At 39.8% G+C, this 13,455-nt stretch overlaps 1 protein-coding gene across 2 annotated transcripts in view; it reads left to right on the top strand.

Annotated features, from left to right (window-relative positions):
- The window catches only part of galnt10 (UDP-N-acetyl-alpha-D-galactosamine:polypeptide N-acetylgalactosaminyltransferase 10 (GalNAc-T10)), a 137,878-nt gene that overhangs the window by 88,787 nt on the left and 35,636 nt on the right, over positions 1 to 13,455 (top strand). For both annotated transcript variants that reach the window (XM_085175783.1, XM_085175784.1), the window contains exons 5-6: positions 208 to 393; positions 3,082 to 3,265. In XM_085175783.1, the coding sequence (XP_085031909.1) occupies positions 208 to 393; positions 3,082 to 3,265 (370 nt within the window). The remainder of the gene's footprint in view (positions 1 to 207; positions 394 to 3,081; positions 3,266 to 13,455) is intronic.

The following is a 13,455-nucleotide window of genomic DNA, read 5'->3' as shown; positions in this document are numbered from 1 at the left end:
AATGGGTTCGTTTTCGTTTCATGTTTTTTGAAGAGCGTTTTTGTTGTGAGGGTTTCCTATTTGTGGACGGTTTTCTGAAGCAGTTCATGCCAGTAGATCCGTATTTACCTGCACGCATTAACAAGGTATGATATTGATCCTCTCTGTACCATTATGGCATTTTTTCCCCCTCTTTAAATTATGCTCTCTCTCATGTTGTCTCTTCAGAACACCTTAAGGTGGCACTAGAGGAGTACATGGTACGGCTGCCCAAGGTTCGCATCCTGAGGACCAAGAAGAGGGAGGGTCTGATCCGGACTCGCCTGCTTGGAGCAGCTGCTGCTAAAGGAGAAGTCCTCACCTTCCTGGACTCGCACTGTGAAGCCAATGTGAACTGGCTGCCTCCACTGCTGGGTGAGGACTTCATCACTGAGCCATCACCCTTAACATAAGCCCGATCCTCAACCGCCCTGCACTGTGTCCCCAGGTCATAACCTTAGTGATGGCTGCTCTTTACGTGTGACGTTAAACTCATTTTGGGGAAAAATAAAAGTGTCCAAAAATCTATTAAATACGTTTTAAAAAATAAATAAATAGAATAAAATATACCAAAAAGTGGGACATTTGCTGGGCCAAAAAATTAGACAACAGCTCTCACTCTGCATTGCCTCATTACAACAAGCACATCTGCTCTTCATCAGATAATGAATGTTGTTGGTCATGTGAGCTCATCACGTGAAGATGTCCATTCAGAGCCCATATATTACATAGTTGCTAGATAAATAACATCTCAAAGTCATGTGTGGGTGGTGCATTACACACTGTTAACTGAAATATTATTGAATCTCTTAATAAGTAAATAAATAAATTCATCCAAAAAAGAAAAATGTAACACTTGGTGGAAAAAAGCACTAAAAAATAAATGAAAAATGAAAGTGAGGAACCTCCAATACAGGCTGTATACAGACAGCCAGAAGCTGAAGCAGCCAGAAGGGATCATAAAAACAACTAAAATAACATCAATTTATTGATTGAGACCTTTAGGAGCCGAAGTGTAAATCCAAAAGAGTTCTTATTGTTAGAAAGTGTTCTCTCCTTGGGAGATGTACATGCTCAGTGCCAGCATAGCTCAAGCAAGCCACAGTGTGATTCATACGCTTGGTGATTAGCAGCTGAACTTTCCTGATCATGCTTTCTAGTAGCACTCGATGTTTATGCCAGCCCACACAGACATTTAAGCATACATATCACATTTTGAAATCCAGGATATGAGTTAAAATGAGTATTTTTCCTCATTATATGGGCTTGGACTGCATATGGTTTGCATGTAATGTGATCATGTGACCAGCAGCATGTGATCTAAGGTGCCTCTACTCTGTGTATTGCTGTCTGAAGGGCAGGTGTGTTTGTTACAACTACCTGAGGTGTGTGAGCTAAAATGGTAAATGTGCTTATCAGAAAAGTGTTTGATATCATTCAAAGGAGAAGTAGGGTCATTTTCTGACTCCTGTGGGATCGAACCTGCTGTAGTCAGAGGAGTGGCTCCCTCACTGACGACTAGAAAAACTGCAGGTTTACGACATTTTTACATCTGTACGCTGCTTCGATTATGCGCACACAGCTAATGACAACACAATGACACGTGTAAAATAAGTGTGCGTTATAATTCATCCATTAGATTTCAGTCAGTCACAAAGCAATAAATCTAAGCTAGATGTTACTGATTAATACTGAAACTAGGGCTGCCACGATTACGTCGACTATTAAAATCGTCGACGACTAATTTAATAGTCGACGCTTCGTTTGATGCTTTGTAAGATCCCAAAAGCCGCAGGAATAAGTAGTAGGATTTAAGAGTGTAATAACGGACTGAAACAGAAGATGGCAGCACTGCATGTACAAGGATGCCAGCTGCCGTTAAACCCCGAAGAAGAAGAAGCGGTGTCCCAGAATTCATAGCGCGGCCCAGCTAAGTTGTCAACAGTGGCGGCAGCTAGTTAGTTTTAATATTACTCTTATTATTCTTTCTGGGTCACAAAATAAACGATTAACATATTTTCAGGCGAGAATGTACCTGTGTAAACCTCAAATATCTGCTCAGTTTATCAAGACACCACATATTTTCAAAAGCGCTCCGACGTTTTCAGAGACGTCTGTTACCCACTAGCTCGATAGCTAGCTTGATAGCTTGATAACTAGCTCGATAGCTAGCTGGTGGCAAGGCTAACTAGAGCCGTTGAGAACACCGGACTCCTGGCAAATCATTTTCAAACCCACCGCCATCTTTCGCGACTCAGGTTAAACATGCTATATAAGTCACTTAGATAACTTAAAAATGTTATTGTTTGCCTTTTTTTAGTATTTTATTTGTTCCTGAGTAAATCGGTTTGGCTGAGATTAAAGTTATAGTTTTTACACAGCTGAATAAACGTCAAGCAGATTAAACTCCATTGAAACAATCTGCAAATGTCATTAAAATTTAATAAACTATCATCTTGTCTTTATTTTTAGTTAGCACATACCTTAAACACTTAAAGCTGTAAGCTAATAATAGTTATATAAGGGCAGATGCTGCTGGTGCAATAAGCTGTATGTTTTATGTCCAGTGGATGATGATCTGATTACTCGACTAATCGCAAAAATAATGGATGACTAGTCGACTATCAAAATAATCGTTTGTGGCAGCCCTAACTGAAACCTTTTAACCTTTTTTCCTGTAAAAGCAAATGGTAGAAAAATAAATTAATATTTTATAAAAAATTATCAATCATTTTATTTCTTCCTAAAAACATGATTTTTACCAATGGTAAAAGATAATCAATATTTTTAAAAAATGGTCAGGATTGATACATTTCAGTTTGTAACACAGGAGCAAATTTTCATTGTGTACACACACACACACAGACACACACACACACGTAGTTTCACCAGTTGTTTAAACAGCCCACCGACCCCTCATGACCTGCAGTCTGTGGACAGGAGGGCGAGTAGGCTTTGCTTGGCTGTAAAAGGTCTAAAGCCACAAAGCTTGGAAACTACTTTTCTGCACCATCTGTTGTCATAACCTGCTCGCCATCGTGTGTGCTTCCTTCTGTCCCTCAGACCGAATCGCCCAGAACAGGAAGACTATCGTATGCCCGATGATTGATGTCATCGACCACGACAACTTTGGCTATGAAACACAGGCGGGCGACGCCATGCGAGGGGCGTTTGACTGGGAAATGTATTACAAGCGGATCCCGATCCCCACAGAGCTGCAGAAGGACGACCCCAGTGAACCCTTTGAGTGAGTGACTCTGATACTTGGTTCGGGATTTTTTTTATACCCATTATCTGATTGTGCCATGACTAAATGCTTGCATCTGTTCACTGGGTGGCCCCAGTGGGACTTAAAGCTTTTTAACTGGGTTTGTCTGAGCTGTGCACCTCTGAATGATTTACACCACACAGTGTTTATTCACTGAAGGTCTTTGTCGGCACTGCTATGCTCATACACGCGTTTGCACCTGAGTGTTGCATAGGATGGATACTAAAGCACTCGACTACTGCCCCATTAAGCTGCAAAACGTGAAAATGAATTCCATTTCCAAAGTGGATAAATGCCAAAATCCCAGTCTTACATTCCAGACTGTACAGAGAAATGGAAGCTTTCTCGGATTTCAATGAACCAGTGTGGCGGTGAAGTGAAGATGCCAGCTCGCTGTCTGAAACGTTGTCTCTGATTTTTAATGCCAGTACAAGATCTATATCAAAAGCTATGTCATTATAAAAGACTGATTATGTTGCAGCACTGAACTATGACTTTTATGAGTGGGAAAAGAGCGACATTCAGCTATTTTTATATTATTTTGCTGCTTCAGTTTGGGCAGAGCTCTTCAAGGAATTACTTAACCTTTACTTTTAGCTGCTATTGTATTAGCTTTTATGCAGCAATAGCTTAAAAACAGATCTTTGTAGATCTGTGAGTTCTAGAGTTAAAACAATTTAGAGATCGGTGGATATTTAGGTCATTTCAGCATGACAATTCCAAAAAATGCAGTTTGTCAAATGGCCTCAAACTAAGTCAAACTCTATCTAATAAGACGGAACTTTATAAAAATGAAATAGGAAGTGATTCATTTATTTATTTTTCTAACTCAGCCATATAGAGATATTGAGAGACGGGTGCCATCGCTGGGCTGCAGCTCAGCTTATTCCAGTCACCGGGTCCACTTCCAACAAACACAGTTGGAAGTGGACCTTCCAACTGTGTTTGTGCTATTTGGAGCATTTGTAATGCAGTTGTCTGGCAAATCATGTGGCTCACTGTGTGGTTAATTGTACTAAAAACCCACTGAAAATGTCTGTGCTTCAGTTTTGATGAATGAAATTCTACCCAATTATTTGTACCTGCAGTAATTAGCAGGTATTGGTGTCTGTGTTGGACCCATGTGTTGTGCGTGGGTGCTCTTTGCACTAGTTGACATTGCTAGCTTAGATGATAACTGGCACTCGACTAGGGCTGGGCCATATCATACTGTTCACGGTAATACCGTGAAAATGAAATATCGTGATAGAATATGGGTAAAATGCGCATGTGCAGTGCCTTTGTTTTCATACGCACATGGTGGAAAAAGCATGGCGGCGACGGAGAATGAGACGGGCAAAAGTAAATCGTTGAATGAAACTGATGAACCAGAATTGGTTTGTAAAAATGCTGCAGCTTCAGTGGTGTGGAGCTGGTTCAGCTTTCGTCCCTCAGATACACAACAAAGCACTATTTTTGGTAGAGCATGCTAGCGGGCCGTCGTTATTACCGTGTTGTTTGGAAAATACGGCACACTTAAAATCAATCCTTTGATTTTTCTGCAAATCGACAGTGTCCCTTATAATCCCGTGTGCCTTATGTATGAATTCTGGTTGTGTTTACTGACCTTGAAACGATTTTATGTCGTACACGGCGCTTGAAAATGTGTCAAATGTTTTAGTACGACTTTGCTAAGCTACGAAGCCGCACCGCTTGATGGATTGTCGGAGCATTAAGGCTAACGTAGGCGGAGCCTCGCGGAGTGATACGTACTGTGCTTCAACATAATATTACCGTATTGTGTGTGTATAACCTCTTTTTAAGTTTTGTGGATATTATACATGGTTATGCTGAGAATATGTCGGCCAATTTCCACTGGAAATGTCTTTTGGTTAAACTGTCAGCAAGGAATTTGCACTGTTACATTTTTATAACTTTAATGCAGATAAAAAACAGCTGCTTGTTTAAGTGAAAATACATTGATGGGTTTTCGGGGTTTTTTTGCACCAATAAAGTTGAGGAGTTGTAAAGTATTTTGTCTAGTGTCAATTATATCATCAGTTATATTGTTATTGCAATTTTTCAAATGTATATCGTGATAAATATTTTTGGTTATATCGCCCTGCCCTACACTCGACCCTCTCCCTTAAAAGCAGGATCCTAAAAAAACAAACAAAAAACATATTGGTGATGACCATCATTGTGACATCATTGTGACTACAGTTGTCCCTCATATGGATTTTTTTTAATTGTTTATGTTGACGTTTCAAGCTGTTGGTTGGACAGAATGAGCTGAGAGATTTTTGTGTGTGTTGTTATTTTTTGACAATTTGTGAGTGTCTTGTCTAAATGATTGGCTGCACATGTAGTTAACCATTTGAGTGTTGTCTATAAAGTTTCTTTTCTATATTATTGGAAGGTTTTGACCTTACAATATAAAGTGCCTTGAGGCCACTTTTGTTGGATTGATTCCCCGGCAACACTGCCTCTCTGCAAAGAAGCCTAATAGGTTTTTGCCATACGTTCTTCCCCTTTCTGTACCTTTTAAGTAATGGACGCTGAAATAAATAAATAACCAAATAACTGCATGGAATGCCAAACGCTCCATTTGTGAGCTTTGAGGGATTAGTTAGACATTTGTCCATGTTTGGATGCCAGAGAATATTTGACTATCCTGGGGAAACGCTGCAGGCATGATCAGGCGGTGATGCAGGAGGATAAGAAACTAAAGAAGAAATGAGCTGCAGAACAATCAGAATCAATCCTCATTTCGTGAATTAGTCTGCTCTTCTTACCCAATGAAATGACCTTCATCAGTGCAAATCCAATTTGAGTCGCAAAGATTTTCATTTTCGCTCTGACATTGCAGCAGTGGAGAACGAGGCATGGTGGGCCGGCGAAATCCATCTCGGAGGTGTGCGTGCGTGTGTGTTTGAGGGTAATGGAGTATGATTTTTATCCCTGTCCTCGTGCCTCTGTCACTGTCCCTTTTGTTAATGCCATCAACACTCCCTTCATTTCTCTCCCACCCCCCCGTCTCTCTCTCTGCTTCTTTAAGTTTCATTTAGCAGTTAGCTCAGGCTTTAAGTCTTTCTTTTCCCCCCCAAGGTCAGTAGACTGAAATGGAGAATATCAACTTGAGCATTTGTAGTTTAATCTCAGCTGTTTGTTAGAAAGACCTGGACCAGATCTTTTTTTTTTTGTGTGTTTGCTTTCTTGTTTTTTTTTCTCCACACAGGTGATCCAGGTGTTTTGTTTGTTTTTCTTTCTTTCTTCCCTCCTTTCTCACGTCTCTTCTCCCCTCTGGTTTTCTTTCTCTCCCTCTCTTTCTTTCTCTTTCTCCCTGTCCTATCCCCCAGTCATGTCTGTCCCGTTTGTAGCAACCGAAAATAAAATAAATTCATAATTATAATAAAGGTCAATGTTACGTCTCCTCGAGGGCAGGAGGGGATAGCACAACTACTCCGGAAATTCGGTACGGGTGTTATGAAAAAGGTTTAATGGCAGCGCTCTCACAAAATAAATAACCCAAATTCAAACAACAAATGTGGGGGAGAAAGGGACAGTTAGGTTGTGCCAAAAAAACACCAAAAAGACAAATCCAAAACTTAGCTGAGCTATTATCCTAGAAAAGCAAAAACAAGAGGGAAAGACCCTGAACCTCAACTCAAAACAAGCTCAAAATTACATGGGTGGCACCAACCTACTTACCTAGTGTTTCTAACAAAAAGACTCTACGTGAGTAAGTGTATGGGGTCCCCAAACTTACCTAGTCCACTTTACTCCCACCACAATTATCAAACAAAAGAAGGACAGCAGAGAAACTTCACACATGTACCAAACAATTCAAAGGAGGGAAGAGAGCCACGCCCAGCCACAGGTGAGTCTCCTTATCAAGGTGTGCACTCCTGGATTGGCCAATCAGGGCCTCCCTCCTCTAATTAGTTGGACGGCCCCAGATTGACATCAGCCTGCAGTCTGCGACCTAAGGGAACGGCAAACAAAAGGAGAGGGAAAGAAAACATGCAGCCTGCAGACACGTAACAGTCAATCAAATGGACCAATAAGGCAAGGCCATGATGATCTACTTGGTAAAATAAATCCGCTTGGCATCGTTCTTGGCCTTAAGACAACAATTCTGATGGCTAAAGATCCAAACGGGACACAAAGACCTGGACCATGCTGTCCTTTTCCTCAAATACACCGCCCCCTTCTTGGTCATTTAAACCAGAGATTCTGTTCCTTTGTAGGAATTGGTACTTTGTCTGAGAAGATGGTGTAAAACGAGCAAATTTACCATTCATCAGTTACAGTTACAACAATAAATAAAAGTACAAAACTAACAGGACAATAAATATAGTTTTTGCAGTTCTGACAAATGCTGTTAAGTAAACAACTTTGCCAAAATCAAATGTAACTTAAAGTTTATGAAATCGTGATTTAATTTAAACATAATTGTTGTGGTATCATCAATCTGATTTACTGTGACAGCAGTCGAATGGGTACGGAGATTTTATATTCTGGCAAATGTACATGTTGATCCCAGTACTTTACTTATGGTATTGCATTTTCTCGCTGCTTCTGGCCTGTTAAGGTCACTTTAGTCGATGCCGGTCAATATTAATTCAGTAGAGCTGCTCTGTGGCGGAGGGCTGAAGTCTGTACTGCGCAAATCCAATTTGCCATTTCCATTTCTATTGTGATTTTCTTTTATTGAAAAGAAATAAAGTTTAATGTTGACATGCGTAGGAAGGTAATTACAGACATTCAGAGTGGTGGAATTTCCGTTCTCGTCTTTAAACACTACAGCAGCGTTTCGCAAACCCGGCTGGACAAATTTGTGGCCACCATCACACCGGTCGATGTTCAGCTTGTGCTTCACAGTGTGGGTGAACAGGTAATCAAAAAGAGTCTGTATGGGGTCGTGGTACTAGCAGATGGTCTGCAGACTTTCTCTCTGTGTGTTTGTGTCTGTTCGATATAAAGTAATGACATTTTTAAAGTAAATAGACACTGCTGTCTGCACATGAGACTGGGACCCACGCTCTGGACAGATTGTTTTCAGTGTGCTACAACACTGAATTACGTTGACAAGGCGAAGACGGACCCACATTACAAAAGCAAAGAGGATCTTCGGTAGTGCTGGCTATCCACTTCATCCATCTTAAAAGGTTGACTAAGTCAGGTAAAGCATGAGATACTTAAAGACCTTTCAGATAGGATTGATCTGGAAATGGATCAGAATATATTTTTGTTTATTTTGTGGTTATTATCAAGAGATTGAGGTATTTTTGTCCCCCCCTTTCTTGTAATTTATCCTCACTATAGAAGAACCATGTTATGTAGAGACACATAGACCCAAAAATAAAGATATTAACTGTGGTTCTGCACAGTTGCTACTCCTCTAAAAACCACAGTACTAAGAGCAGTAATGGCATGAATGGCGTTGCTTTTTTTCAGTAAGGAGTAATCTAACTAATAGGGCTGCCACGATTAGTCGACTAGTCACGATTATGTCGACTATCAAAATCGTCGACGACTGATTTAATAGTCGACGCGTCGTTTGAAGCTTTGTAAGATCCCAAAAGACGCAGGAATAAGTAGTAGGATTTAAGAGTGTAATAACGGACTGAAACAGAAGATGGCAGCACTGCTGCTACAAGGATGCCAGCTGCCGTTAAACCCCGAAGAAGAAGAAGCTGTGTCCCATAATTCATAGCGCAGCCCAGCTCAGTTTCCAACAATGGCGGCAGCTAGTTAGTTTTAATATTACTCTTACTATTCTTTCTGGGTCACAAAATAAACGTTTAACATATTTTCAGGCGAGAATGTAGCTGTGTAAACCTCAAATATCTGCTCAGTTTATCAAGACACCACATATTTTCAAAAGCGCTCCGACGTTTTCGGAGACGTCTGTTACCCACTAGCTCGATAGTTAGCCAGGGGCAAGGCTAACTAGAGCCCGTGAGAACACCGGACTCAGGTTAAACATATATAAGTCACTTAGATAACTTAAAAATGTTATTTTTTGCCTTTTTTTAGTATTTTATTTGTTCCTGAGTAAATCGGTTTGGCTGAGATTAAAGTTATAGTTTTTACACAGCTGAACAAACGTCAAGCAGACAGCTGATTATCAGAAGTGTGAGATGCTGGAGAATATACTCAGGTGTCCCGTTATATTTTAGATAGCAAGGAGTTTATTAAACTTCACCGAAACAATCTGCAAATTCCATTAAAATTTAATAAACTATCATCTTGTCTTTATTTTTATTTAGCACAGACCTTAAACACTTAAAGCTGTAAGCTAATGATAGTTATATAATAGCAGATGCTTCTGGTGCAATAAGCTGTAGTTTTAAGTCCAATGGATGATGATCTGATTAGTCGACTATCAAAATGATCTTTTGTGGCAGCCCTACTAACTAATTACTATTCCTATCGTTACAACGCCGTTACCGTTACTAACAAGAAAATGCGGTGCGGTCGAGTTACTATTTTTCAACAAACAGACGGTTGAAGCTGTGTTCAGCTTACTGCAGTTTATATCAGTTGCACGGAAGTAGCTGTAAGTAATCTGGGCGCTACAGCTTTCAGCAGCTGCGCGCGCTCCTGCGGGCGGCAATCACTGTCTGGTAGACAATCACTTTTTGGCACAACACCTGGAGCTCAGGGGCAAAACAATCGCATGAGTGCGGCTGTTTGTCTGAGGAAGAATAAAGAAGTCGTGGTAAGACAATCACATGACCACTTTAAGATGACAAAGCAACAAGGTGAGAGAGAGATAAAGACAGCAGAAAAAGAGAGAGAGCGAGTTTTGAGATGTGAGAGATTTGTGATGTTCAGCATGTTTGGAGTGTGTAGTTAATGTGATGTCTTGTAGTGTTGTGGATAGGTTTGTGTTGTGTCAGAACAATGAGGCGACTGCTGTCTCCAGGTAGAAACAGGAGTGATACACCTGCTGCTGTCAGGCCTGCAGGTATCAGGCTGTGATGTTTCCTTTATAGTGGACAGAAATTATTTTTTTGGAGTGGCACAAATAATTTGTGTGACATCTTGTTGAAAGCAGAACAGCTGATTGTTCTTTAAATAGTTTGAAATGGTTATTTAAAAAAGGGTAAAAGGTAAATGGCTGCAAATGACTTTGTTGTTTGCAAAACTTGTGCATATGATTTTAAAATTGACGATTTATATTTGCATTTAAAGTTATGAAATATGATTCATTAAACATGTTTGTGGTTGTTACAGTAAAACTCTACTCTGATTTTATGTTTTTTGTCTGATTTTAGAGCAATTGTGTTAATACAGTGGTCAAAATGAAAAAATAGCTGTAAATTCAGACACATGAGGTTGTGCTGAAAAGAATGATAATAAACAAGGCAAAGTAAATCGTTTTTAAAGGTGAAATGTGGAGGAAACATCAAAAGTAGTCACAAATGGCCAATTATACCCTGGACCCCAGATTTTTTTTTTTAAGTAACGCAATAGTTACTTTTCAAGTAATTACCCATATGGAAAATATATATATAAATCTTATAAAGTTTGTATCTGTCTTGTATGAAACTTGTATGAAAAGCATACAAGAGTGAAAACACATATAAGATCCCTTGAAAAATTATATAATGAAACTTGTATTTTTTCGATACTAGTAGTTACTTTTCTTGAAGAAGTAACTAGTAACTATAATTAATTACTTTTTCAAAGTAACACTGCCAAATAGTCACAGCACCTAACTGAAAACCCACAATTGTTAATCCCATGTTTCAATGAAGGAGATGTTTAGTTTGGCTTTAGAGATACAGATAACTTTGACACAGGTGGTGCTGAATAGAGGAACTAATTCGGGAACGCCAAAGTCAGATTCATACAATTCAGTCCAAAGGTCTTGAGCCACCCTTCATTTCAGCCACTGGTGTTGGGGGTCTTGTTGAAGCTGATGGAAATACGAATACTCCACGTAATATCATTTGGAGACCAACCAGTAACTGTCACTCACTTCATTTTTCAGCCCTCAGCCATGATGGGCTGATGGAGAACTGTACTGACTTTAAAGCTCATTAGAACTGAAAAAGTCCTGTTTGCCCAATATACTGTGTTACTGAAGTGATTTATGTTTCAGTTAATCACTGCATGCATTTTTCATTTCTCTGGCAAAATATAAAGAAATGAGGGGCATCTCAAGACTTTTGCACAGTACTGTGTATACGAAACTCTGATTAAATTATATGCCTGAATAAAATGAATTAAATATGTCCTCCCAAAACGTTTTTTTTCTTCCACAAACAGATTTTTTTTCTGCACAGCGGCAAAACAAAGTAGTTGCTAAGCAACTCAGGAGCAGCAGTGTGAGTAGTGACTGGGTCAACTCATTATCATTTTAAATTAAGTGTTTTGCAGCAACAGGGTTTTTTTCTGGTTTTGAGTAGTGGCTCCCTGTTTGAAAGAGAATGGAATTCATTGTTTTCAAGAGGTCTTTGTGAATGTTCACGTGTGTGTTCAGGCATTTGTGAGAAACAAGCACGACAAATGACCACGAAATGATGAATTAGAGGTTCTACAGAATCTGACAGATATGGAAGCTGAATTCAGTTTTATAATACAGATATTAATTGGACATGCATGCATAGAATAATATGTCAGATGCATTTAAAATTGCATATAGAATTAAGTGAAATGCCCTGTTTTACTTTGGTGTGCAGTATATCTGATGATGCTAACCCAATGCGGATTTTGTTTTCAATTTCATTTTATATGAATCAAGGATTTAGCAATGTATAATAATATCCTACAGTCCAAAAACAGCTTTTTGATCTCATAGACTGAAAGACAATGTACTGTCAAGTCAGTCCACCGTGACATTGGACAAAATCTGAACAAATCGAGCCATTAAAACTGAATTCCAAACATCAGATGGTGTACAGGTGCAGTCATTAATACCATACACTAGGGCTGGGCGATATGACCCAATATTTTTAAAAAACTCTATATATCGCCCAGTCCTACCATACACTACAAATTATAATTGACTGTGAAGTTAATGACCTGTTCTTGAAACAATCAAAAGCTGCTGATCCATTGACCTAGTCAAGCTAATTGAGACGAATGGAATAGATGAGATGAACTTGAATGGGACATGGTTTGTTTCCATCACCTGAAGCATTTTAAAGCATCTGCACCTGAGATGATGTCCTGGTCCGGCGTACAGTGGAGTGCAACTGGCTCCCGGGCGAAATCAATAATTGTTTTATTATGTTTTATGCTTGTTATCAGTATAGTCGAACATACATGTGGTTGTTACCCTGCCAGATTAAACTTTAACTTGTGGTTAAGCGATTTTCATATTGACTAGCTTGCGAGATGTCAGTGCTTTCATTCCCCAAAGCCGCTGGGTTTCCTTCCACACGACTCTGGGAAGTGTGTTTGTGTTTTCTCCCTCCGGTGAACAAGAGCTAACAATCACCACCCCATAAATCAGTGCCCACGCAGTGTCTACGCTCTCTTTGCTAAACTCACACAGTCTGCTGACCATACCCACCATCAGCGCTCACACACAGCACTGTTTCTCTGTGCCCCTGCAGCTACTGTTGTTCACCCTTTGTCCTGTGATGAAAGTCTGTCTGGTGCATTTCATTCTGCGCTATTCCAGAGAAGCAGATTGTGTGTGTTTGTGTGGCAGCTTTGTGTTTGCTTCACTTTGTTTCCTCCAGCATGCAGCAGTCACCAGTTATGGACAATGAACTGCACAAGTACAGTTATCTGGTCAGACAGGTCAAGTATGCCTGTGTGAAAGAATTATTCAAACTGTTGCAGAAAGCCGCGCTTTATCAGAACAAACGTAGGAAGGGGAAAACAAGAGCAGCGACGTGTTTTTATGGCCTTTATGATGCTTAATGTGCGATTTAGGCTCAATCTCGTTTGCATTTTAGTTTTTATCACTACGATCACAAAGCTGGTTGTTAAGGAGCAGTTACGCATTACGGTTTCTATCCACCGTTACCACCATAATACATACTTTGGACTAACGGTAAAAAAATGGAAAAGTGCTGCTGGTAAGAGGCAGATTAACTTCCATGTGAAATTTCTTTGATTTAATGATTCATTTAAGGGGAAAAAAGCCAAAGTTGGCAAGCGATCTCTCTGATCACTGATGGGACCTGAGATTATGGTCCAAACGCATCATATCGTCCATGCTA

The sequence above is a fragment of the Neolamprologus multifasciatus genome, chromosome 10 (genome assembly GCF_963576455.1).
Source record: "Neolamprologus multifasciatus chromosome 10, fNeoMul1.2, whole genome shotgun sequence".
Taxonomy (NCBI): domain Eukaryota; kingdom Metazoa; phylum Chordata; class Actinopteri; order Cichliformes; family Cichlidae; genus Neolamprologus; species Neolamprologus multifasciatus.
This window is presented reverse-complemented; position numbering and strand designations above follow the sequence as displayed.